The following is a 26,931-nucleotide window of genomic DNA, read 5'->3' on the forward strand; positions in this document are numbered from 1 at the left end:
TTACTTCGTTAATGGGTTAAAACCATGCATCTATTCTTTCAACTACACTTGTTACTGTTTTACTGCAAATTTTAGTATAAGAAGGCTACCCATCCCAGTTCTCCAAGGATATGATCATATTCTCCCAGCTTTGAGATTATTTACTACTCAGAAAAAGCTTGTCTTCATGGCGTGTAAGTCCTTCGCTTGTCTTCTCTTGATAGTCATGTTGATCTCAGCTGCATCTGCAGGTACCTCTCTTTCTTTCTCTCTGTGTCTCATATTTGTATTTAATTGCATTCATTCTACAGCAGCAAATTGTTGATGCCTTCTGCATTTTTGTTTTTGTTTTTGTTAAATGAAGAGGAGACAATGAAGCCTAATCATGACATTGAGAGAATGTGTTGCTCGAAGAGCAAAAATTTCAGGGGCCAGTGCAAGAGTCCCACCACTTGTGGTCTTGTGTGTGAGGCCGAGGGTTTCACTGAGGGACACTGTCAGGAGGTCCCGGATCTGTGCATCTGCTGCAAGCCTTGTTGAGTTTCATAGAAACTGTTACTATGGTGAAACATCTGAGAAAATCGAATGAAGCTCCAATAAAAGCTATACTGCTATAAAACTTTTCATAAATAAATGCTTCCTTCTCCTTGTCTTAGAATTTCTATTTTCAATAAAAATGGTCAGTCCAATAATTTTATTTGATTGCTTTGTTGGTACTTTTTTTTTTCAATATAAATTTTCATTGAGAAAGGCAGGAAGAACACAAGGTAACACAAGTCTAGTTAATAGCCAAGGAGTAGAGTTCGACCATAACGCCTTTCCCGCAGCAACGACAAGGCCTTTCGAACCAGGTGGTCAACCACACTGTCACACTATTCCTGAGAATAAAAGCAATATTACATTCAATAAAATAAGAAAGCAATTTTCTCATGCATCTACCGTAGAATACGTATTGATCACAAAAGGGTTCTTTTCTAATATTCATAAAGTTACATTGTGACTTCAATGAGGATCAGTGAAACAGAATTTCTATTTTTAACAATCTGTTTCAACTGACGAAAACCACCATGAGCTTCAACTATTTTATATATAAAAGCCAATTAATGAAAAGGCTTTCCAAATGAATGCTTCTTTGCTTACCAGAAAACTACAATCCAATTATCTTTCCACCATATGCTTCAATTGGAAAGGAAAGGATGAAGACAACTGGAAACCATCATAGCCATAAGAGCTCAATCCAACTGAAGCTCTGATTGTCCATTCACAGGAAATTGTAAGAGGGAAATGCCATTGAATGCCCAGCTAGTAACAAATCCCATATCAATCTTGACCTTATCCAGTTTCCAAGTAATACTTGAATTTCATAAATAAGAATATGAGATCCTTTTGATCTTCCAAGCATTACATTATAAAGCTAATTACCAAAACTTTGAATTCTTGTAACTTTTGGTTTTACGGGGGATATAATTGCAACACTCCTCCATCTCAATCAATGATGTCTCTTCCGCAATTTGCACCATAGACCAGTCTTGGTATGAATTGTTGCACCTGTAACAAGTTCTACAGATTCAGGAGAACCTTTCAGCTCCACATCAAATTTCTGTAGCAGTAGCGCCAATGCGACAGTGGACTCCAAGACTGCAAATTGGTCTCCCAAACATTTACGTGGCCCCCCACCAAAAGGTAAGAAGGCGAAATCTGATATGATCTGACAATTTATATGTATCTGAAATTGTGAGTAACAATCAATTGTACAAGAGGATATTCTAGAAGAGTAACAGAGGCTAACCTCGTTAGGATACATTGCTCCTGGGCTCCGTTCTGGATCAAAACCTGCCCATCCTTCAATTCCTTCACTTGGCCTAGACACTAAGAATCTCTCCGGTTCGAAATCATTAGGTTGGTCCCAAAAAAAGGGAGATCTGTGAAGGTTATATACCTGAGCAAGAAAAGGAGTTTCTAAGGGCCTTTAATTTTATCAAAGGAGAAAGGGGAGAAAAGAAGTTTTCAGGGGTTGGGGGGTGGAAATCAAAACTGGAAATGAAGGAAAGGGAACGAGGAGAGACCGAAGTTCAAAGAACATCCCAGAGGAGGCATTGTTTACAAAGTAATCACTCACTTCTCTATGGATATACTGTACAGCAAACTAAAAAGGCCACAAGCAGATGCATAAAAGAGTGAAAGTAAGCGGAAAATTCTACTTACAGAAATAAATATATCAGTCCCAACAGGAATGGCGTATCCATTTTTGTCACCTTGATGTCCTCCTGCATGATTGATTTAAAATTGCAGCTTAGACTAGCATATTTATCATGTCCTAGATGTGAGGGTAACCGGAAAGGCACCGGTTGCATAAAGTATTAACAGTTATAGTGAGGTGCTGGCCTTAAGGGATGAGATTACTGATCTCAGCCCTAATTGGTCTGGGTCATGACCAAGGTTCGACATGTCGACTCGTGTCGCCGTGTCGGACTCTGGCGACACGGCGACACGGGCGACATGTCGCCAAAAGTCGCTCGACTTTTGGTAAGGGTTCGATGAAAAATCGAACCCCTGTTTCGAAGGGTATTTGGGGTCATTTTGACATGAAATTTGACGTGTAACCTAATTTGAGGCCAATAAACACATTGGGGGTGTTATTTTGACCTAAAACATCACCTAACCTAAAGTTTATAATTGGCACATGTCCAACTATATGCGGGCAAAACTGGAAGTTTGGAAAATTCATATAAACTAATGTAAATATGCAAAGAGAACACAAATACACAAGTAATAAAGAGATGTACTAAAGTTTACAATTCATTATACAACTATGTTGAGTATGGCTCATGCTTCACATATTGTTGCCGACGGATCGGGGGGGCCGCCCCGGCGGGTGTGGGGGCAGCGCCCCCGGAGCTTTTAGAGGCCCTACATCACTTTGGCAAAAAGAGAACGAAAAATCGGCGAAAAACAAACGAAAGGCTGTTATATATGGCGAATGTAGCGACATATCGCCGATTTTTCGGCGATATATCGACTTTTCGGCGACATATCGCCGACACGGGCGATATGTCGCCGACATTTGGTAAATGTCGTGTCGCTGGGGGAGTCGTGTCGCCCCCCAGCGACATGGCGACATATCGCCCTGTGTCGGCGATATGTCGCCGACACAATGAACTATGGTCATGACAGATGTACATTTAGCAAATCCAGTAAGGTTGCGAAAGCAGAGGCAAGACTGCTTACATTATGATCTCCAATATTTGCACAGTAAAGTTTGCCATGCATGTAGTTATGAAAATATATGAGCAGATTCCTCTTTCTGTATCTGAAGGTTCCTAATATGCAAAATGAGCCTGAATGATTCAAGAAGAAATTCTGAAGGAACCAACAGAAATCTATGCACCTGAATATGGCAACAAGAAAATTCCTTTCCTACATACTGAGCAACTCAGCTAAAGGAAGCAAAACTTAGAACACGTTTGGGATCAGACATGCTATCCTTTGAAAGAAGCATCAAAGAATTAATGCATCCTTTGGGGTTCTTCCCTCCCCTCTTGCAGGCCCTTGCGTTTGCCTTCATAAAGGCAGAGCCTTTTATTTTGATCGCTACCCCACTCCTCCCGAAAAAAGAAAAAGAAAGAAAAAGAAAATCTCTCTCCCTTCTTTCCTTTGCTAGTGAATTTTAAATTCATCCAAAAATAAAAGGCATATGATTCCAAAAGAATCCCTGGCACTTAGTAGAGACAGAAAAACATCAACAGTAACTCCCTCATCAATATATCCTTTTCCTAGCTTCACAACTTGATAAGCAAAATTGTATTTAAAATCTCTGTCTTTTTCTTCTTCCCCTTCATTTTTGTTGTCATTGACAAAGGAATTGATATAAAGACTGAGACCTCCAAGAAAGGTAAAAGAATTTTGAAATGTTAAAATTGAAACTCCAGATATAGAATGAAAGCCTAGAAGAAGCCGTCACACAGATGGCCCCAGAAGAACACAGTGATTATATGGGTGCATACTTTTTCAATGTTCTCTTGAGTCTTGAACAGATCAACCATATGATTTGGATATGGAGTTTCTACCGTCTGTTATTTAGTTAGGGTGAACCATCTAAGGATTAGATAAACAGGTAACTTATAATTGTTTCAAACGGCATCATCTTTATGGCTCCTCAAAATTTAATCTCATTAAAAATAAAAAATAACTGGAATGAAAGCTGAAGTACTAAAATAATCAAACTTGCTCTGACTATAAAATTTTTTCATTAGAAAGGCCTACAAATAGGTTAAGTTTGAATTGACCCATATCATTATATAACGAGAACTTCATTCATTTGGAAGAATACTTCCATGGGCATGCCCTTTCTATTAACATCTTTAAACTAAAGGTATTTGAATTTTGATATATTCAGATTGAGTTCAGTAGAAAGACACACCACAATTATCATTACATCTACTTGGAGTTGGATATGATGTCAATGAGAACTTGGGTTAGATGTGATGTCAACAAGAACTTGTACCTGGCAATACATCCGATTTCAGGGAACGCCTAATGAGCAGGGGTGGCTGAGGATATAGACGAAGAGCCTCCACAACAATAAGCCGTATGTATCTGCATGGATGTAAAGTTAAGATCTTTGAAAACATTGTCTTCATCTCATATTCAGTAATCAGAATAGCCCAGCGCATAGGAACCCAAAAAGTTTAATTTTAGTAATAAACCATATTGATTTAAACACAAACAGACTAAATTATGCTGACCTTTCTGACAATTACATGAACCTTCCCTGTGTTTCTGATATTTACTGCTGTGTTGTCTGATGCTAGCGGTGTTAAGAAAAAAATGAGTTGAGAATTTTACCCTCATCTGTTATTGCTACAAACTCGTCAATGATTATCCTTTATTGTATTTAATTTCAATGTAAAAGGTGGGACCTGTCATTTTACAGACTATATGTGTCACAGATGTTCAGCAATATTTCTTCCAAGACTCACAGCAATTCTAGTCTTCTGCAGTCCTCAAAACACTAAAGTCACCCAACAGAACCTGCAGCTGCTGTCATTCTTGAGATAATCAGTCGCAACATAAAGGCATGGCTTCCACCCATATCCCAACTTGGTTTTGAACATGACGCGAATTTCATTGATGGAGCCCTCATACCTGGTGTCTATCCATTGTAATTACACAACTGGTGGAACTGACAACAGCAACCGCTGACATGAAAGAGGGAAAAGGCCACAATTTGGTTACCTTTGCACTATATAATCTTTTTGATTACTTTCTACCTGGAGCAGTATTACGATCAACTGAATTGTACAGGATAAGGCTTTGTTTTGAGTAGTATGGCATCAGTCTTTGTTTTTGCTTTCAAGCGCAGTTTATTTGGAGATGAAGAATGGTCCTTACAAGGCACAGCAACGCCCTCCATCATTTTGAGAAAGACGGTGCCAGTTGATCTATGTGACTGTTGGAGGATTTTAGGATTCAGAATCGTAGAGTTCCATTCTATTGAATCCAATATTAGTCATGGGTTTGAAATGAGTAAAATTTCAGAAACTATTAGTAATACCCACTGTCCAGAGTAAAATGAAGTTTGTAAAGTAGAGGGTTCATGAAAAAGGCTAGAAATGCAGGGGAGGTTCAAGTGATTGTCAAAAATGTCAGGGGAGGTCTGCGTAATTCACTCAACACAATACCACAGACTAGAAACTAAACAGAGAATCAGGGACTTGAAAAACATAGCATCATAAATCTAAGCAGAATATTGAAAGATCATTCCTGTAAAGTGGAAGAACAAAACTATATACTGACAGTAGGAAAAGAATATTATATACATGGGGGCATCGAGACACCTGAAAATAAGCATTTCCTTCTCTATCCTTTTTCTTTTTGGGGTGAAGGGGGAGGGGTTTTAAATAAAATTCATTAGCAGACAGAGAAAACAAAGAACACAGTTCATATAACTAGTAAACAGGACTAAAGGCTTCGTTGACCTACTCCAACTTCTTAAGGCATTCAAATGTCACTCTTCCCTGACCAAGTACAGAATCAATTTCTGCTTGAGCTTTTCTCATTTTGGAAGGGTTCTGTGATAAAGCAATTCAAGAGAAATTTAGAGTTTCCGAAAATGTAAAGACATTTAAATACATGTGTAAGATGTAAGTTCCTATGAAATGCAAATTTCAGTAAACAGTAAGACTCAATCCAATAAAAGGTTCTTGAGTTATTCTGAAATTAGAGTACTTTCAAAGTCTAGTCATGCAAAAACATACTTGAGCAAGCAGGAAAGTAGCCCAGGTAAGAACTGCAGCAGTGGTCTCGTGACCAGCAATAAGCATTGTCATTAGATCATCCCTTAGCTGGCAAGATATCAGACATTAAAAAAAATATATTAATAGAGAAACAAAGCTATGCAAATCATTTGACAGGACCCACCTAGGGGAATTCACAGAGAGAGAGAGAGAGGGGGGGGGGGGGAAAGGGACATAAGGATAAAAGCATCCATCGTATCTCTTACTAAAAAGTTTCAGAAGGGGGTCTTTAATCCCTGTCTCAGATATGGCAATAATATATTTAAATGGAGGTCTGAAATGGAACATTCTGATCTAATACCCTAGTTCAGACTGTCACAACAAACTAAAGCATTACAGGACATATATTTACCTGGCGATCATCAACATCAGCTCCCCGCATATCGACTAGGAAACGCAAAAGACTAGCATCCTGCAAGGCTTGTCAACAAAAAGAATAACACATGAGTGCTTCTCAAGGAGTAATGTTAAGCTCCACAATGAACTGAACCAAGTTACATAGCATGAAGGATTTGAGGGGCTTCCTCTTTACAGGAACCATAACAACCTTCAGATTCAAGTAGTCTCTTTGTTGTAGTTTCTCAACATCTGTCTCCTATAATAAAATGGAAAAAAATCAACATTAAAAGTACAACTAAACAGTTCAGAAACATAATCATGTTTGCAATACCAGAGAAACCACACAAGAATTAGTTTAAAAACACTCGAGCTTCATAGAATGCCCAGAACTTATGCGTAGGAAGTAATTTACATAACCATAAACAGCTCACTTTTTAATAATATCTAGCAGTTGTAATAAAGATTCATTATCAAGAAGCGAAGCACACTCTCCTATTGGTTTCCATGCTGGTGGAGGCTATAAATGATCTGATAGTCTTGAGGCTCTTGCCCTTATATGATTATAGCAGAATAAAAACCAAATCAATGCAAATATCATAAAATTATTCTGGTATGACCTAATGTGAGGAAACCAACGCATAATGAATAAGAGTAGAATACAAATATATATTATAAGCATATTCATCAAAAAAACAAAGAAACAAATATAATCAACATAAACTTGAGAAGTGTAAAATCGATATAATACAAAGAGTATCATCGAAAGGCCATGCAGCAGACATCAAGGCAATCATTGATAATCAGAAACTCATAATGGTTAAAAGAAGTCCATGGTTAAAAGTCAAGTTCACTCACCATTCAGATTAAATTTATCCTCACCTGTCTGGTCTCTTTTGCATTCTTGATGAGTCCATCAAGGCAGCCGTTGATAAGCATAAGGTCACTATGGAACTTTCTCTGCCTGGGAACCAGCCACCTTGCTAGAGGAAGTTTCCAATATGGAATGTAGAAAGTAGATCTGTGTTCAGCTTCGAAAAGAGTGCCATATACAGCCTGTGATTTATATATGGAAAAGCTGAATCAAAATCTTTAGCAGCCATGTGTTTTAGTCTCAATGCAAAAAGGCCCGCAAGAAGCACAAGTGATAAGGTTATTCACAAAAGGTCATAAACACAAGATTACAGTTACAAAGAAAAACATATGAACGCTTTTGACTGTTTACTTTGTAAAAGCAATATAGACGAATCAGTTATGTAAAGAGAACTACATCAGAATTCAACTTTTTTCCATCAATAGATAGACAAACTAAAATGCACGAAACTGTAACTTAAAAAATCATCTCCAAAACTAATTTTAATCTATCAAAATGAGCAAGGCATCAATCACCATATATTGGCTTCATATGGAAAGTTAAAGAGGTGAGGAGATGGTAGGATATTCTCTCTACTTCTACTACCAGACCACAAGCAGAGGTTCAACTGAAGCAACCAAAAATATCCGGTACAGGTAGCCTATTTTTATCCTTTCGGGTGGAAATGAAACAGGTAAATTTAAGTGAATGAAACATATAATCCATGGACAAGCGAAAAATAAGATCCAGTATAGAAAACGTCTTTCTTGTCTCATGACTTTTTTTCCTTGACTTGATATCCACTTTAATCAGTCCAAAAGGTCTACTCAGTAAATAGGTTGGACAACGTTGTGCATCACCACTAAGCCTAGAAACTAAAGTAAGGGCAACACAGATTTATATACCCCCCCCCCTCTTTATGGTAATTGTAGGTGTATGGTCCTTTCACCTGATACACACACACAGGGGGAAACACTTCACATGGCACAAAGGGGGAAGAAGCATCACAATCCCGCATAGCACTTCCTAAGAGTGAACACTCAACCTCCTTGATCTGCTACCATGTGAACTGCTGCTTAGCATAGAAGTGCATGCTATTAAATGTATACATCAACAAAAGAAGAAAACATCTCATAAATACACACTGGTCAAGAAATGTCAGAAAGTTTGTACAGTTTAATATTTACCCTTCTAAAGATATTAACCATAGTTAACTTCAGAATGAAGAATCTGGAGTTCATCAGGTAAACCTGTTCTTGTTAGTTCATTCACATTCTATTGGCCTTGATGTAGTAGACTGGAAAGCATCTTATATAGATCAATTTCTCACAAAAAAGAAAGTTCCAAGCTGCAGATACTAATCTTTTGGGGTACATATATGAATCCCAATTTTAAGATTTGAACAAAAGCTTAGTGCATTTGGTAGCCTGTGATGTGTAGAAAGTTCATTGCTACTGGGAGGTCTTGGTTTCAAGCCTCCTTGTTCACATCTTCCAGCTCCACTTCCCAAAAATAAGATAAGAGTAACAACTTCATCCTTCTGGCTTGATCCATGGCATTTGATGGGTATTGTTTTCACTCTTCTCGGCCCCCACACTATCTATGAGACCCACATCCCACCCTCCTCTCCTCTTTCATCACTGATGGTTCATGTCCCCTCTCCCCCACCCTAGTCTCACTCAAGTCTGGGATTCGCTCCCCACCCTCTTGGACTCCCCTCACGACCTCACCATTTGGCTGCACTCCCCTACCAAATCTTTCTCTACATCTTCAGCTTGGAACCTTCTTCATTCCCCTTTCCCCAGCCCCCTTGGTCCCCTTGGTTTGGTTTAAATGACACATCCCTAGTCACTCTCTTACCTTTTGGAGAGCCCTTAACCTTGCTCTCCCCACCCAATCCTTCCTCATTGGCCGCCATATCCTGGTTAGCCCCAATTGCATCCTTTATTGGAATGGTTTAAAGGACTTAGAGCACTTGTTCTTCATTTTCCCTTTCTCCCATCTCCTTTGGGGAAAAGCCCTAGCTTCCATTTGGCCTCGTTCGTGGCGGTCCTTTGGCTTTGCTTGAGACTATTCTTGGGTTTTGAGAAACTTTTCAGGTTCCTACATTTGCGACTGGATTGGTAAGCTGGTCTTTTGTACTATTGTCCATCACCTGTGGTAGGAACGCAAACTTCAAAGATGGACTTCCAAATCCTGCTTTATAGACATGATTTGCAATGCCATCTGTTTTGACATTTCTGCTAAGTTCCTTTCTATCCCCCATCCCCCGGATACTGATATCCCAAAGAACAGACTCATTTTTGTCTCCTAGGGTCTTACCTCCTCTTTCCGGTCTCCTACTTGAAGGCAGCTCCCCCCCCCCCCTTCATCCTTTGTACATTCTTGGCGTTTAATCTAATTATTCACTCATCCAAAAAAAAAAGAAAAAAACTTCATTGGGTTGAGAAGAACATAGATAGAATGAAGAAAATTTGTTTACCAAAAAAAATAAGAAGAAGAAGAAGATGAAGGAAATTTCAAGATGAATAGCCATTGAACCAAACCTTAATAACTGGAGATTCTTTAGTCACTGACCCAAAGTCATAGTTAAACACACCAAGCCCAATGATATCAAGTGCCAAACTTGAGAACTCTGCTTCAAGATCTAACTCAACAACCTCAGCCTCAACTGTTTCAAGAAGTGTCTCAATTTTTGATATGGTTCTCTCAGAACAAGTGGTGAATATTTTGACCATAGCCTCCAAGAACAAAGCATGGAATCCAGGAGCGACAACTGCAATTCATGGGGATTACATCTGAAACATGTTAGCTTCAAAATTTTCCAAGTGACAGCTCCCTAAACCCCAAAATCTGAGACCAGAACAAATATCATACAAAATTTATCCACAAAATCTTTAAGCAAACAGACGTGAAGTTTTTAAAAGAGCTAATGGGGAAAACCAATTGTGCATTAGTTCATAAAAAAACGCTAAAACTGAAATGTTTAACATAATGACATTAATGCATTCTGGTTTCTGAATCCCTTTCCGAAGCACTGTTCTCGAGGATTAATTATTGCATCATTACCAATCCTTAAAAACTGTGGACAAGTAGTAAATGATGAAGAATGGAAGCAAAAATAAGTCAACACCAGAGTGGGAACTGTTCTGGTTAGATGGCTAGCATTAAGGGTTAAAAATTAATCTAGAAGAGAGTCAAGTTCAGGAAAGAAGATGAGGAAGATGCCAGAAATTCATCCAGCCCCGAAAAACTCAGGCATGGCCAGTCTAGTCAAAAGGCAGTGCAGACCGTGTTACTCGATTTTTTGCTACAAAACCTCTAAAGCAATTGCTCAGCTCAATGATCAAGTCAAAAGCTTGAAGATTAGTTGCAGACTGATCTCTAAAAGATGGACTGCAAACATAAACTCATTAAGGATACATAACTAGCATACCTCTTCTTCTCTGCTTCCAAGTGTCAAGATCAGCAGGTATGAGCCCTTTCCCCATTATTGGTTCTAGGATATCAGCAAGGACTCCCTAATAAAAAAAAAATATGGTCGTTCAAACAGAGGGAAATTGTAAGATTCATTTTGACCTCTCTTACATGTCATTATCATTTCTATACAACGGTGTCAATTTGAAATTGGAATCGTAGGAGGGAAAAAACATGCCAGAGCATGCCCGTAGTAATAATAATAGAAACAGAAGATGATAATTCATACCTTGTCATATGAAAATGCATTTTCGCGTAAAATATGTCTTGCAACAATGGGGTCTGATACAACAACAAACGACTTGGGTCCAAAAGCAAGTTTGTAAACTGGACCATGCTGCCAAGAAATAAAGAAACAAGTAATGAAACTTCAAGCTTAAAAATGTCAAGACGCATATAACTTCAAAAAACACAAGGAAGAGCAACAGTTAAGCCAAGCGGTGCGAGTAGCAACGAAGAGAATTGGTAATGGTAAACACCTCCAGGAACCAATCATAAAGTGAGAAGAAGAGCGGTCGGCTAAACAGATCAGATACAGCGCCTTCAGCCACCGGCATCGTTCCTAGACTCCCTCCACTTAACAGATTAGTAAGAAGGTTGCTTGCATTGTCAAACAAATTTCTTCTCGTTTTCTTTTCTTCAGTACTAACAGATTGGCATCTACGAGAAAGATAAATTCTTTTAATCCTTTACTATTTCAAATCCGAGCTACTAATTCCATCCATTTCTCATCAATTTAATTGAAAAAATAGATAAAAGGAAAGAATCCAAAACAATTGAAAAAATGGAAAAACCTGATCTGAAAGCTCTTCTTCTGAAATTTAGAAGCTGAGCGTAAATTTGCGGTTGTAGAGATGCCCACCATCGAGACTTCATTCCTTTGACAATTGCTACGGGCGACCACAGGGAACTGTAACGGAGCAGTAGCCATGATGGATTGATCGAAATTTGAAGAACACAAAATTGCTCGAGCTGGAAGTAGTGAGAAGCTTTTCTTTATACTGTCAATGGCGATCCAATTTCAGTTTGGCAACACGTGTCGGAAGAGTTACTTTATTCAGTGCAGACAGGCCATTTGGCATTAGGCTCAACTGAAAACCGCTTTTGTTTCGCAACTGAAAATGGGGAGGCGCCCGCCTGGAGAAGGACGGAAAGTTGGGCGAAAATTTCCAGCTGTTAAACGCTGATTCAATTATTTTCTTTTCCACTCAAGAGTCAAGATAAGAAAGGCGATCTCTTTTAACCGTCACAGTAGTGCCACTTAGATAAATCATAATAGTTGTCTTTTTTTTTTTTTTCTTTTTTTGGGTGGTGATTTTCACCTGAGATTTATCGAACTACAATTCCAAACCACAAAACCTGTAAACCCTAAGAAACGATTGTACTGGGGAAGCGTTTTGCGTTGTTCGTAGTAGGAGCTTCGCTTCTTCCACAAATGGTGGGTACGGTAACCACGACTGCTGTTTTAAGGGCCTTGTTCTTCTTTCTAACTATAATGGTTACACATCTATGCGCTACAGCAGCAACCACATATTTTCTTCACTGAAAACTCTAAGAAACGATTCTTCTTTATCTTTATCTATCAGATGCATTCAATCCACTCAAAAACGTTGGAGACTACGAGAAAAGAAGATGTTCCCTCTGTTTACGGACGCAATGTTGTTGACATTCTCGTAGAAAGAGGTCTCCTTGAATCCATCACCAATGAGAATCCCAGGTTTGAGGCGGAACTCCAGATCTGAGCGCCCTTCCACCTGCCACCGTTTGAGGCGGAGAGACTCGCCTCTGTAGTCTCTCCGCCTCCTCTGTTGACCTCCTTCCTCTCACCCCTCATCTGCTCATCTTCCTCCTCTTCTCTTCTCCGCCGAGCGGAACACCAGATCTGGTGTTTTCGCTTCGACCTTCCCCTCTTCTGCTCGCCTCTCTCCTTTTCTCTTTTCTTCTGCTCACCTCTCTTCTTTTCTCTCCTCCTCTGCTTGCAAAAACAAATCTGGAGCTTTTGGCTTCGATCCGCTGTTTTTCCTGCGATGAGAGAATCCCATCTCTTTCCCACTTCGATCTGTTGTTTTCTCTTTTTTTCTTTCTTCGGTTCAAAAATAAAAAATAAGAAATTTCTGGTTGCAGCTCACTTTGTGCATACCGCAGGACACCTTCAGAGTTCTTCTTGGTGCATGCCGCAAGACAACTTCAGAGTTCTTCTGTGGCGAGCTTTACCGCCTATACGGCCGAGACGGATGGCTGGTCAGAGCCTTCTCCGCAACATTGATGCTACCAACGACAACCGAAACCACCCTCGCAACATTGATGTTACCAACGACAACCGAAAGCCACCCTCCCGGCGTGTTATGTCCCCGTGGCGTGTTTTGTCTCCGCCCTTGTGGTGGGCGTGTATCTTCGGCTTAACTGTTGCTGTCTTTGGTACAGTATTCGATTCTAAGGGTTTATTGGACTTGATCCATCCCTTTGCCTGGATGACCTTGTCTATTGCATTTACGACAATTTGGTCAATTTTCGCTCCTTAGTTCAGTCCGAACCTTGTGTTGTCATGCTCCAGTTGTTATTTCTTTTCTTTATGTATCTGTAATTTTATTTTTTTTGTGTGTACTTTTCTTAATTTCTGAATGAAGTATTTCTCTTCTTACCAAAAAAAAAATGAGAATCCAACCCAAAGGTCAGTCCTTTTAGGTCTACTGTAGTTTTGACCCTACGGCCGAAAGCTTACACTTGGGAAACTTTCTAGGTATTATTGTACTATATTGGTTTCTGAAATGCGACCACAAAGCTGTTGGTTTGATCCGTGGCGCAACAGGTAGGATAGGAGACCCATCTGGTAAAAGCTTAGAAAGACCAAAATTAGATATAGAAGCATTAGAGAAGAACGCGGATAGTGAGAAAAAAAGGTATAGGGAGTGCTTTGTCTTCAAATGTCACTATATAATCATTATATTATTAATGTAGTTATTGGTGCAAAATAATAATCTCATGAAGGTAGTACATGATCAGTATGGATCAAGCAATAATAGACTAAGAATGTCCATTAGCCATCAGTATAAAAAAATGTTATCCAAAAAAAAAATATATATATATATATATATATATATATATATATATATATATATATATATATATATATATTAAAAAATTTAAAGTAATTGATGTTTATCGGGAATTATTTGATTTCTTTCAATTTTAAAATCACACTTAGATCGACTCTAAAACAAAAATTAAAGGAGAAAATCGACAAAACATTATTTAGCAATAAAAAACATCAGAGAATTAAAGAATTCTGTAATCCCAACTTTCCATTTGAATGACAATTCATTTGACAGAAAAGCACCACTTTCTTCTGTGTTTGAAAACTCTACTGTAATTTTCATAAATTATTGGATTCAAGCCTATTACATTATAAAACTCCCTCATGGAAGAATGATAGACTCCATGATCTAAGGTCTGAGGCTCAACTCAAACGTGCTTACATTTTTTTTCTGTCGTTATTATTCTTTCTTTCCGTTCTATATCTTTCTTAAGATAAATGACAAATTTTCTTTTGATATGATATGATAATGGCAATTTAGTAGACAATTAAGTTTGTTTTTATTTTCCATTTATTTTTCTACACATCCAAGTTGTTCTAATTTATATACAAATGTGTTAACTTTTCAAAAAGACGAATCAATAGCTTGATTCTGCGGTTTTTTTATATGCAACTGGATTGAATAAATAAAAAGTTAAAAACAAGTGAAGGGTATATATTGAAAAACAGGCTTTGATTTGAAGTTTAGTATTCTATGCTTTGTGGATATGTTTCTAGTACAGTCACTTAACAGTAAGTCCAAGGAGAGCTTATGAACCCCAATCGTAGGTTTTTGAGGGGATCAGAATTTTAGACTGAAATAATCAAAAATCACAAAAGCTACCTGAACCTTTCTATAGCAATAGCCAAGCTTAAAAATCATTATTCATGGGAATTTAAACAAAGCACCTTAAACGGAACGTTTCATCTGGCAAAGCATATCTGGCTCTAAATTATAAAAGATCTGTTAAGCATATTTGACTCTAAATTGTAAAATTATCTCCTTTTAGTTTTGACCCAATGCAACACTGCTAATCACTATTTCTCTTCTTTTAGTTTTGACCCTAAGCTCCTAACTACCAATGTGGCAACATGCTTAGTGAAAATTAGTACAACTGCAGTTAATTAACATGGTTAGTTGTTAAATACGTACGTACTCTCTCACTCTTTGATATGTATAGAAATTAATACATAACTACAGATTTCAGACCCTCCATCTCACACTTCACACCATCAATGGGTGTGAAGGAGTAGGACCATAAGCCACACAACATGAATGAATGGTGTTAAATGGCTGAGGTGGTTACCAGCAGGCCGTGAAGAGGAACCTGATTCCAAGGTCCAAGCACACACCCAAGTAGCAGTTTCAGCTGGAAAACATTTCTCTCTCTAAACTCGCATCGCATCATCCAAAGAGAAAAAGAAACTATTTGATTCCTTATGCCTAGTGCGCCCTTAGTTCTTCATTTTGTATTCTCTCTGTCTGTCTGTATGTGTGTGGCTCTCTTCAAATTTTGCTGGGTTTCCATTATGAACCCATGCATTATTTATAGCCCTACAAGTAGCCATGAAGATCTGAAATGTGCATGTGTTGTATCCTCCTTGATAGTTTCCAGTAGAAGGAAGGATGGATAAAACACGTTTGGTTGTCGGCATAGCTGGTAAACATGTTTTTGGTTGTTCTAATTTCTTAATTGGGAGCATCAGTGTGTGACAACTATGGACTAATTCGTAACGTATGCTTTGTTTTTATGGCTTACAGGAAATATCACTTCTATTCTACTCTACTCTGCTCCAATGTAATTGATGAAGACTGGTTTCACTGCACTAATTATCTTGTTTGTTTCGATACATTTTGCTAATCATTCTGTAACGAACCTTATAATTGCATGTTTCTATGTTTTCTCTTTTGTGGCAGAATAACTTTTAAAAGGGTCATAAAGAAAAGAAGCACGGAGGAATTTTCATGCGTCCCTTATGTTGTTACACTACTGGCAGCTCTACTGTATCTATGGTATGGGTTGCCTGTTGTGAGCTACAAGGGAGAAAACCTCACTGTAATCACCATTTGTGCCATAGGAGCTGTTTTGGAGTCTGTGTTCGTTCTTATTTATATTTGGTTTGCTTCCTCAAGGCGAAAGGTTAGCTCCTTTAACATTCCCATTCATTTATGATAATGGGATCCTAAATCTGCTTGGGAAAACAATTATTCATTAGATACTTTGAGGTGTGTCAATAATAACTAAAATTCCATAATTATGTACGTAAACCTCCATCTTTGATGCCATGAACGTTTCTTTCCATCTTGTGATGAGTTGTTCAATACCTTGATACCCAAAGATTGTCAAAAGAAAGTTTTATCATTTTTCAATGCCGAGGGTTTTCAAAGTTGATCAATCCGAGGGATAAAAATGCTAATGATCTAATATGGAATCTATAAGAAAGTAAACTAAATGCGAGAACCACAAGATTCTAGACATATGTGAATGGCTCATAGAGTGTTTTGAGTTTAATCGTACAAGAAATGGTTTGAAAGTTTTCAAAGTTGTGCTCCTTTTTCATGGGAATCATTTATGAAATGGTTAGGATATTTTATGTTTGAAAAAATATGCATATAACTTTTACATCAACTTGGCTTGCAATTAGATTTTTGAAAGCATACTGTTAATAATCTATCTCCAAGTGCAGAGAATATTAGCCATCTTGATGGTGGTGGCTGTTGTTGTAATGGTCTCTATCATCACATTGGTGTCAACATATGCTATGCATGACCGCCGTCAAAGGAAGATTTTTGTAGGAAGCATCGGAGTTGTGGTTGCTATAGGGATGTATAGTGCTCCATTGGTTGTTATGGTGGGTTCTCTCTCTCTCTTTCTCTCATTCATTTGTAAATAACCATGTATAACTATAATCTGTGATTGCAGAAGCAAGTGATACAAACAAAAAGCGTGGAGTTCATGCCATTCTACTTGTCATTGTTTTCATTCCTGAATAGTTCACTCTGGGGGCTATATGGACTAGTGGGCCATGAGCTGTTCGTCGGGGTAAGCCATGTTTGTTCTAAATTAAGCAATGATACGGATTACTTCTTAACTCAGCCATTAAAAGAAATACTGGAATGTTCTTTGCAGCTCCCCAATGTCTTGGGTATTCCCTTAGGATTGCTACAACTTTTGTTGTACTGCTGCTACTGGAAACGTAAAGTTCACAAAGAACCTGATGTAGATCTGGAGAAGAATGGCGAGAAAAATCAATTCCAGCAATCAATGACTGACCAAGAATAAAAGTTTTATTCAGGTATGCCCAGAGCCTATTTTTAACTTTGAATTCGGTGCAGAGTTACATTACTAAGAAAATTTCCATAAGGTATCATTTTCCATGCTCACACAGGTGAAAGTAAGAAAGGCCAACTCCAGCAACTGAAGCTCAAGGTTTTAGTACACTAGCTATATTGATGAATCAAAATAAGTTTTATACATGTAGTGTTCCTACTGAAAAAAGATCCCTTAGTTTCTTCATAAAATTATTAATGAGATGGTTCCATGAATTATCTCTTTTCGAAGCATTTTTCTTTGATCAAGTTGCAGTTGTCTTCATTAAGTCCCTTTCCTACTTGCATCATTGGCATCTTATGAAGACTTCATTCATTGAACATTTAAAGACGAATCACACCTTTCCAGAATATTTTTATTTAACACCTTTGAGCAACGACTCACAAGAGTATTACCATTATAAAGCAAAATGGTGAGAAACAAAGTCCTATTCCGCGATAAAATAATGTGTCATGGTACTCAAAGGACAACTGGACCACAGAGAAGGAGAGGGTGGAGTAGAAGAGGGTGCTGGAACAACAGAGTTCTTGAAAGGAAATAAAGATTCATCAAAAATAACATGACGAGAAACAATGACCTTATCAGTACGTTTTAGGATCATAACAACGATACCCATGATATTGAGTATCATATCCAGCAGGAAGCAACACCCAAAAGCCCTCAAAAAAGGATAATCAAAATATCTATTGTACAACTTATGAAATGGTAAATCAAAAAATAAAGCAGCAGTGGGCATTCTTTTGATGAGATAGACAGGAGTACCAAATGCATCACACCAAAAATGCATTGGTAAACCAGAGTGTGCAAGTATGGATAACTCCATTTCCACCATGCGACGATGTTCTAAGGTATGAGGGCAAGAGAGATGATGAACAATACCACAAGGCTGTAGATAGGAAGAAAAACTTCTAAACTCATCCTCACCCTGGCTAGTCTGACTGAAAAGATTTGATAGTTGTGGAGAACTGATTCTCAACTAGAGTCTTAAAAATCTTAAAAGCAAGAATAGAATTAGATTTTTGCGTCAATGTATACATCCAAGTGAAGCGAGAAAAGTCATCAACAAATGGCACATCATAACAAAATCTATTGGCAGAGACATGATGTGCAGGTCCCAAAGATCAAAATGCACAAGTTGGAGGGAAGCAGACAAGCAGTTGTGCAAATGGCACGAAAAACGAACGCAACTTATGAGTTTTGCCCATTTGACATGATGCACAAACAGTTTATAAGCAGATGAATGACTACCAGAACATGGAAGATTAAAATCAGAAATGATTTTATTAACAGCAGTCCCATAAGCAAAATGACCAAAACGCATGTGCCACAAATCAGAATTTGCACGAACAGCAGTAAAAGTAGTCTTCATACTAACAGCAGAATCAAAATCCTTAAGAGCAACGATAGAATCAAAAGTCTTTACTGAACCAAAACTCTGCACATCGTCAGTAGAACCAACATTCCTCAGTCCAACAGCATAAAAAAAAGGCTTTATGCCAACAAAATTAGAACTCTTCAGAGAAATAACGCTATCAAATTTCTCCATACCAACATCAGAATCAAAATTCGGCTTAGCAACAGAAGGGAGTGAGGCCTTCAAATCAACAGGAAGAGAATACACACCATGTTCCTATGGTGTCTTTATAGTCTGCAGGATGCACCCCAAGAATTGATTCTTAACATGGAAAATGTGAAATCTCTCCATGATTCTAACTCGGAAATCCGTATTATATGTCCTCCAAGAACCTGAAGTTCGGGTAGAAAACAACTATGGGTCATCCAGATAGAGATCATTGGATTAGATACTGAACCAATTGAAGTGGATGGTGAAGACAATGAAGCCAAAGAATTGTTGAAGTTCGAAATAAGATCTTACTCGAACGCTGACGGAAATGGAAGATGGATCAAGAATTTACTAGCGACACATTTGGAAGGTCTCAGAAACCAAGTCACCCCCGAAATCCCGAATAAATTTGGGTTTAAATGTTGGGGAAGGGTCCCCACGAGGACCCCCCCACCCGCGACTCCTACAGGGGGGGGGGGGGGGGGGGGCCCCTACTACCGGCGAGTAAAAAGGTATTTTGAGGATTTTGATGTTTTAAATCCCTATTTAATGATTCTTTTTACCTAAAACGTGTTTATTTCACTCATAAGCTGTCAAAGAACGTCATAGAATTCGTGGCAAAGAGGAAGAACATTGTGAAAATCTTCCAGAGAGATTTCAATTCACCAACTGAACTTCTTAAAGTTAGTATATCATTTCTTCTCCTAACCATCTTCTATTGTTTCTTCGTTGTTATTAGATCCCTAGAGAGAAATCCTAAGATAAAAGAGATCTTTGCTTTCTATTCTACCATACTTTCTGGATAGATTTCAAAGAGGACCCTTTTGTGCTTCATTAGGTTTTCCAATTGAATTGAACTTTTGAATGCTTATCATTACTAGAACTTGTTCTTAGATGATTTCAGAGTTTTCTACTTGTTGTGGTTGACTTTTAGAATCAAATCCCGGCCTACAGTGTAATGGAGTAATTTTGTCCGTACTTGGACTTGGGACTCCTCGGGCGACCCATATGGGTACAATTCGAGTGACCCATATGGGTTTGTATCTGGGTCTCCCGCAGGTTCCCCCAAACTCTTACCCAACACTATTTACGCAAGCCATACCTCCCTGGGTTGATTGACCATGGTCTACCGAACAATCCATACTCCCCATGGGTTGATTGACCAAGAGTCTCCCCATTCAACCCATACGGATAGTATTCATTAGACCCATACCCCCTAGGTTGATTGGTCAGGGTCTCCCTAGACAACCCCAACCTATTACTATTCATAAGACCCCTTACGTGCCAATTTTGGTTTTTGTTTCTATCTTAGGCATAGGATCTCGAGGGTTGTTTCTAACCTTTAACAAACATTTAACTAGGATTATTTAGGACGTGTTAAAACACTTTTTGGTTCCTCTTAAAGTAGCTAGTACAACTCACTCTTTGAGTACTGCCTCTCAAGATCTCAAAGGTACCAATACTTGATCCTTAGTCTCCAAGAAGAGTAATTAATTCTTGAGTACTGCCTCTATCACCCTTTTAATTCATTTGCATTTTATCTACAAACCTTCTCTGATTTCTTTTCAACCAAACAAATTAAGGGATACGGATCATACCTTTGAGCCACGCTTCTTTTAAGATCGTTGTTCTTGTTTTTGTCAGCCACCATTGCAACAAATCCTCAATAGCATCTGATCTATCAAGTCCAATAATTAAACACCAAAAGCTTCTATCAATCAGCTATCCAAGTAGACACATAGCTGGACATTTTATAAATATATTATCCAAACCTTCCTCTCCAAGATGACAAAAATCACATCTTAACACCAGAGACAGTACATGATCAATATGGATAAAGTGATAGAGTAAGAACATCGATGAGCCATTAATATAAAAAAGGCTATCTAAATAAAGAACATGAGAAAATTTATTAGATCTTTCAATTTTAAATTCATACTACACCAAAAGAAGTTAGCTTTACCCCAACAGAAAAATCAACAGTACATTATTTAGCAATGAGAGGATGAATGACCATAAGTAAAAGGATTCTGCAATCCCAACTATTTCTTGAATGAGATCTCTAATGTAACTTTGCCCAAGAGTTTCTTTTTTTATATTTCATAAATTATTAAATTCAAATATGTTAAATTGTAAAACTTTCTCACGAAAAAGAATTTGACTCTTTTTATTGGAGATAATTTCCTAATGAATGTCCAATGAGTTATAGGATTCAATTATACATGTTTAATATTCTAATCTAAGGACAATCATTAAATTTACTTTAATCATTAATTAGAATATTTCATATGATAAAATCTTATAATTTATTGAACACTCATTGGTAGAGCATCTCTAAGGAGAGGATCCAAACTCTATGGAAGAATGATGAACTCCATAATCTAAGGTCAAGGCTTAATTCAGACCTGCTTACTTTCTTTTATCTATTATTCTTTGTGTTGTATAGCTTTCTTATGATAATGGCCATTTTTTTTGGATAAGATATATAATGACAATTTGGTGGATAAATTATTAATTTATATATATACTTGTGTCAGCTTTTCAAAAAGAAGATTCAATAGCTTGATCCTATGGGTATTTTTTTCTATTCCAAATGCATAGAAAATTTAAAAAAATTAAAGTTAATGAATTAAAGGTACATAAAAAAACAGTCATAATTAAGTTTGAAGTCTTGAATTCTATTTTTCTTTTCTTTTTTTGTTAATTGAAAATTTAATCAAGAATAAGCATGTTACAGTTTTTTTGGATTTGAAGTTCACCCAGGTCAGCTTATGCATCTTCACCTCAAGGGTAGCTTTTATAAATAACTTAAATATAAGACGGGGTCTTGCCCATAATCTCAAAGAAATACAAACAACCTTTTACTATGAACTGAGCAATAATACAACACAAGTTACAACGGAGATAATATTAAGCAGTGCAGAGTTTTGAGGATCTTGATTTTGGACCCAAATCGTCAAAATCACATAAAAGCCACCTTACGCACTGGTCGGTCCAGCAGAAATAATATGTTACGTTGAGACAATTAATTCTAGCTTCTTTAGCACTAGCAACCCTTAAGTATCATTATTGGTGGGAATTTGAACAAAGCACCCATAAAGTAGCGTTTCATCTGATAAAGCATGTCTGGTTAGCTCTCTAATTATAAAAATCTTTCCAGCATATTTGACTCTCTAAATTAAAAAATTATCTCCTTTTAGTTTTGACCCAATTCAACGATGCTAATCACTATTTCTATCCTTTTAGTTTTGAATCTCTCTCCGACTTGTTAACCCTAGCTAAGCTCCTAATCACCATTGCAGCAACAAGCTTAGTCGCTTCCGTCTCAGCCATCTTCTTTCTGTGCAAAAAATCTGAAAAGGCACATTGAAATCTGAGTTTACAGTGATGTTAGATGGTAGGTAGCAACACCGATTGGTCTCTTTAAGAATTTGTTGATAGTTGAGGACACTGCTGACTTATCTACAGAGACAAGAATGTTATTTAAATACCCACTCATAGTATCAGAAAACCTTGCTTATATAAGGAAAACGTTATGTGATTATGTAATCCTTTAATTTTTCTTTTTTTTATATAGACCAGGTGACAAACGATTCATTTGCAGAAGGGGTTAACTGCTGTTATATTAGAAGTTCAGTGGTGTACCTGGAGGCCATTTTCACTTGTAGTATCATCTTCTTCATTAGTTGAGGTACACATCAAGGAGCAGGATCTTCCAATTCATGGTCACAATGGTCATGCATGATCAGTAGTCTACAAGGTGTTCTTGAAAGGATCTTGACACAACTCGTCAACCACCATACCCTTTCATGTTTTAAAATTTTGAGGGGGAGAAAAAGGTGATTTGAGCTTGGTGAATGGTGATCAGACCACATACGATTATTTGAATATGAAATATATCTATAATAGAAAAATCTCACTAAAAAACAGGCCATGGTCAATGTTCATTAGCCATCAGTATAAAAAAAGGTAATCCAGAAAAAATATATATATGAGAAAATTTAAAGTAATCGATGTTTGTCGGAAATTATTTGATTTCTTTCAATTTTAAAATCACACTACACTGATGACTGAACAAAGTTAGATTGACCCTAAAACAAAAATTAAAGGAGAAAATCGACAAAACATTATTTAACAATGAAAAAAATCAGATGATGAATGGAAGTCAGTTAAAGAATTCTGCAAGCCCAACTTTCCATTTGAATGAGAACCCATTTGACAGAAAAGCAATCTCTAATGTAATTTTCACAAATCATTTGATTCAAATCTGTTACATTATAAAACTTCCTTATGGAAAAATGATGGACTCCATGATCTAAGGTCCAAGACTCAACTCAAACGTCGTTATTCTTTGGGTTTTATATCTTAAGATAATGGCAATTTTTCTTTCGGTAAGATACAGTAATGGCAATTTAGTGGACAATTAAGTTTGTTTTCATTTTTATTTATTTTTCTACATGTATAATTTATCGAGAAGTTGTTCTAATTTATATATAAATGTGTCAACTTTCCAGAAAGACGAATCAATAGCTTGATTCTGCAGTTTTTTTCTATGCAAATGGATTGAATAAAATAAAAAGTTAAAATAAGTGAGGGGTATATTGAAAAACAGGCTTTGATTTGAAGTCTAGCATTCTATTAATTCTTTTTGTGGATATGCTTTTTAGTGCATAAGCCTCTTAGCACTACGTCCAAGGAGAACCTATGAACCCCCAATCGTTGGTTTTAGAGGATCAGAGTTTACATTTGAAATAATCAAAATCACAAAAGCTACCTGAGCCTTTGTATAGCAATATCTGACTCTCTAAATAATAAAAGATCTGTTAAGCATATTTGACTCTAAATTATAAAATTATCTCCTTCTAGTTTTGACCCAATTCAACGCTGCTAATCACTATTTCTCTTCTTTTAGTTTTGACCCTAAGCTCCGAATCACCAATGTGGCAACATGCTTAGTGGAAATTAGTACAATTGCAGAAGCAAGTGATACAAACAAAGGGAAATATAGAAACTTGCTGTACATGTTAACGTGGTTTGTTGTTAAATATACTCTCTCACTCTTCAATATGTATAGAAAACAAAACATAACTATAGATTTCATACCCTCCATCTCACACTTCACACCATCCATGGGTGTGAAGGAGTAGGACCATACGCCACACACCATGAATGAATGGTGTTAAATGAATGGGGTGCATGGTTGCCAGCAGGCCGTGAAGAGGAACCTGATTCCAAATTAAGTCCAAGTGCAGACCGACGTAGAAGTTTCAGCTCTCGTCTCTCTCTAAACTCCCTTTTGTGGAAACTCTCTTTGCATCTCATCATCCAAAGAAACAAATTAAAATATTGGATTCCTTATGCCTAGTAGTGCGCCCTTACGTTCTCCATTTTGTATTCTGTGTGTGTATGTGTGTGGCTCTCTTCAACTTTTACTGGGTGTTGATTACGAACCCCTGCACTATTTATAGCACCACAAGTAGGCATGACTATCTGAAACTTGCATATGTTGTATCCTCCTTGCTAGTTTCTAGCAGAAAGAAGAATGGAAGATAAAATGCGTTTGGTAGTCGGCATAGCTGGTAAACATGCTTTTGGATGTTCTATTTTCTTCATTAGAAGCAATTATGTATAGCAACTATGGACTTATACGTAACGTGTGCTTTGTATCGCTTACAGGAAATATCACTGCTATTCTACTGTACTCAGCTCCCATGTAATTGAAGACTGGTTTTCACTGCACTATTTATCTGTTTATCTAAATCCATTTTGCTAATCATTCTGTAAGAACTCATAACTACATGTTTATACGTTTTCTCGTTCTTGACAGATTAACTTTCAAAAGGGTCATAAGGAAAAGAAGCACAGAGGAATTTTCAGGCGTCCCTTACGTTGTTACACTACTGGCAGCTCTATTGTACCTATGGTATGGGTTGCCTATCGTGAGCTACAAGGGGGAAAACCTCACCGTAGTGACTATTTGTGCCATAGGAACCATTTTTGAGTCAATGTACGTTCTCATTTATATCTGGTTTGCTTCTTCAAGACGAAAGGTTAGCTCTCTCAACACTCCCATTCAATTATGATAATGGAAACCTTCATACGTATGTGAAGTATGTCCGATGTCCTTACACAGGGAAATGATCCGATAAGTCGTCCACCCTTTTGGGTTTTTTGTTTTAGAATCATATATGAAATGACTAGAATATTTTATGTATAAAGACACGTACATACCTTTTATATCAACCTTGCCTTACAATAAGATTATGAAGAAGCATATAATGTTAATAATGTATTTCAAAATGCAGAGAATAATAGCAATCTTGATGGTGGTGCCTGTTATTTTAATCGTCTCTATCACCATATTGGTGTCAACATTTGCTTTGCATGATCGCCATCGAAGGAAGCTTTTTGTAGGAAGCATCGGCGTCGTGGTTTGTACAGGGATGTATAGTTCCCCATTAGTTGTTGTGGTGGGTCTTCTCTCTCTCTCATTCTCTTATTCTCTCATTCTCTCAATTGTAAATAACTCTGACTTTGCATGCAGAAGCAAGTGATACAGACAAAAAGTGTGGAGTTCATGCCATTCTACTTATCCTTGTTTTCATTCCTCAATAGTTCACTCTGGGGGTTATATGGACTATTGGGCCATGAGCTGTTCGTTGGGGTAAATCATGTTTATACAAAACTAAGCAATGATGCGAATTTCTTCTTAACTTGGCCACTGAAAAAATATTAGAATGTTCATTGCAGCTCCCCAGTGCCTTCGGTGTTCCCTTAGGAATCCTGCAACTTTTGTTGTACTGCCTCTATTGGAAACGTAAAGTTCACAAAGAAGCTGATACAGATCTGGAGAAAAATGGACAGAAAAACCAATTCCAGCAATCCATGACTGGCAAAGATTAATAGTTAATTTTATCCAGGTATGCCCAGAGCTTCTATATCAACTTGTCACATAACTAAGAAAATCCCTTTAACGTATCATTTTCTATGCTTGGACAGGTGAAGGTATAAGAAAGGCCAAACACAGTAACTGAAGAAACAAGCTTAAGGTTTTAGTACACTAGCTATATTGATGTATCAAAATAAAGCGTCTTCTACATGTAATGTTAGTACTGAATAAAGGGTCTCCTTAGTTTCTTCTTAAAATTATTAGTGAGATGGTTTCAAATATCCTATGGGTTATCTCTTTTTGGAGCATTTTTCTTTGATCAAGTTGCTTAACGTCTCCTCCTTGCATCATTGGCATCTTATAAAGGCTTTAATCATTGATTATTTAAAAACGAATGGCACCTACCCAAAAGACTTTTATTTGACACCTTTGAGCAACGACTCACAAGAGCATTATCATGAAGCGAAATGGTGGAGAAACAAAGTCCTAATCCACAATATAATTCCGAGACGTACATCAATGTTCGACAAACCCTAATATCTACTAAAGGACAAATCATAAAAGAATTCCTCTAAGTGGACTAACCAACACTGGCATGGAATAGAGCTGCACAAGTCTGCATAGGTTCTCATATCATGGGATCCATCCATGCAACTTGCTCTCTGGGTCCTAAGCTAGGGAAGTGGAACCTAATTCCAAACACACACCCAAGAATTGAAGCGTTTTTAATTGGTAATCAAGCATATTTTTCTCTCTAAATCTCTCTCTCATACACGCTAAATTCTCTTTAGTGGAAGTCCTTTTACATTTCTCATAAGCAAGGAGAAATATCATTCGATTCCTTATGTCTATAGTGGCATTGCACTATTTATAGCATTCCATGAAAGCTTGCTAGTTCCTTCTCCTTGCCCCTCAGATTATTATAATCAATGGTGGAAACAAGAATGCAAGGCAATTCACGTTTGGTACTTGGCATGGCTGGTAGTTTCTTATAAGTGATTTTATTTTCTTAACCTATGGTTACTGGTGTCAACAAATACAAGCAGTTTATGGTTTTGTGTCTTACAGGCAATGTCACTTCTGTTCTTCTTTATGCAGCTCCCGCCTCCCATGTAATTAAAGAGTGGTTAAT

General features: G+C 37.4%; 3 protein-coding genes and 1 long non-coding RNA gene across 6 annotated transcripts; 3 read left to right on the forward strand and 1 right to left on the reverse strand.

Annotated features, from left to right (window-relative positions):
• Window positions 1–222: 222 nt before the first annotated feature.
• CYP97B3 (cytochrome P450, family 97, subfamily B, polypeptide 3) lies at window positions 223–12,535 on the reverse strand. Of its 3 annotated transcripts, XR_016171835.1 has the most exons (15): window positions 11,736–12,535; window positions 11,421–11,601; window positions 11,171–11,278; window positions 10,901–10,985; window positions 10,011–10,240; window positions 7,494–7,667; window positions 6,823–6,870; window positions 6,628–6,687; window positions 6,237–6,323; window positions 5,962–6,050; window positions 4,484–4,575; window positions 2,185–2,246; window positions 1,769–1,918; window positions 1,120–1,687; window positions 223–857 (listed from the first exon to the last, which is right to left on the reverse strand). XR_016171835.1 is itself a non-coding variant. In XM_089146615.1 (14 exons), exons 1-14 carry the CDS (start codon window positions 11,870–11,872, stop codon window positions 1,469–1,471), a joined length of 1,722 nt encoding a protein of 573 aa, XP_089002741.1. In that variant the 5' UTR covers window positions 11,873–12,535; the 3' UTR covers window positions 897–1,468. The 3 variants fall into 3 exon arrangements, 2 of the variants coding, with proteins under 2 accessions (XP_089002741.1, XP_089002742.1); XM_089146615.1 differs by lacking the exon at window positions 223–857 and having other exon boundaries at window positions 897–1,687; XM_089146616.1 differs by lacking the exons at window positions 223–857; window positions 1,120–1,687 and having other exon boundaries at window positions 1,770–1,938.
• On the forward strand, window positions 12,309–12,646 carry LOC149026323 (uncharacterized). Its single transcript, XR_016171836.1, has 2 exons — window positions 12,309–12,379; window positions 12,528–12,646. It is a non-coding gene; the product is annotated as an uncharacterized LOC149026323 (long non-coding RNA).
• Window positions 12,647–15,569: 2,923 nt separating this feature from the next.
• On the forward strand, window positions 15,570–17,664 carry LOC149026324 (bidirectional sugar transporter SWEET3b-like). Its single transcript, XM_089143291.1, has 7 exons — window positions 15,570–15,675; window positions 15,777–15,813; window positions 15,933–16,155; window positions 16,703–16,867; window positions 16,939–17,058; window positions 17,146–17,311; window positions 17,405–17,664. The coding sequence occupies exons 1-6, from the start codon at window positions 15,642–15,644 to the stop codon at window positions 17,296–17,298; spliced, it is 732 nt and encodes a 243-aa protein (XP_088999417.1). The 5' UTR covers window positions 15,570–15,641; the 3' UTR covers window positions 17,299–17,311; window positions 17,405–17,664.
• Window positions 17,665–24,383: 6,719 nt separating this feature from the next.
• LOC149026325 (bidirectional sugar transporter SWEET3b-like) lies at window positions 24,384–26,097 on the forward strand. Its single transcript, XM_089143292.1, has 7 exons — window positions 24,384–24,489; window positions 24,587–24,623; window positions 24,738–24,960; window positions 25,216–25,380; window positions 25,455–25,574; window positions 25,661–25,830; window positions 25,910–26,097. Exons 1-6 carry the CDS (start codon window positions 24,453–24,455, stop codon window positions 25,811–25,813), a joined length of 735 nt encoding a protein of 244 aa, XP_088999418.1. The 5' UTR covers window positions 24,384–24,452; the 3' UTR covers window positions 25,814–25,830; window positions 25,910–26,097.
• Window positions 26,098–26,931: the final 834 nt, after the last annotated feature.

Source organism: Hakea prostrata, chromosome 2 (genome assembly GCF_041222555.1).
Source record: "Hakea prostrata isolate BN-2017 chromosome 2, UWA_Hpros_2, whole genome shotgun sequence".
NCBI classification, from domain to species: Eukaryota; Viridiplantae; Streptophyta; class Magnoliopsida; order Proteales; family Proteaceae; genus Hakea; species Hakea prostrata.

Bases quoted from the DNA above. Each gene is read 5' to 3' on its own strand.
- CYP97B3 (XM_089146615.1), bottom strand. From the start codon at position 11,872: ATGGCTACTGCTCCGTTACAGTTCCCTGTGGTCGCCCGTAGCAATTGT. The intron at 2,247-4,483 runs GTACAAGTTCTT...TCAATCATGCAG, and splicing joins GAAATCGGATGTATTGCCAG to GAGGACATCAAGGTGACAAA. The intron at 1,919-2,184 runs GTAAGTAGAATT...TTTCTTGCTCAG, and splicing joins GGACTGATATATTTATTTCT to GTATATAACCTTCACAGATC.
- LOC149026324 (XM_089143291.1), top strand. From the start codon at position 15,642: ATGGATAAAACACGTTTGGTTGTCGGCATAGCTG. The intron at 15,814-15,932 runs GTAATTGATGAA...CTTTTGTGGCAG, and splicing joins CTACTCTACTCTGCTCCAAT to AATAACTTTTAAAAGGGTCA. The intron at 17,059-17,145 runs GTAAGCCATGTT...TGTTCTTTGCAG, and splicing joins GCCATGAGCTGTTCGTCGGG to CTCCCCAATGTCTTGGGTAT.
- LOC149026325 (XM_089143292.1), top strand. From the start codon at position 24,453: ATGGAAGATAAAATGCGTTTGGTAGTCGGCATAGCTG. The intron at 24,624-24,737 runs GTAATTGAAGAC...CGTTCTTGACAG, and splicing joins CTACTGTACTCAGCTCCCAT to ATTAACTTTCAAAAGGGTCA. The intron at 25,575-25,660 runs GTAAATCATGTT...TGTTCATTGCAG, and splicing joins GCCATGAGCTGTTCGTTGGG to CTCCCCAGTGCCTTCGGTGT.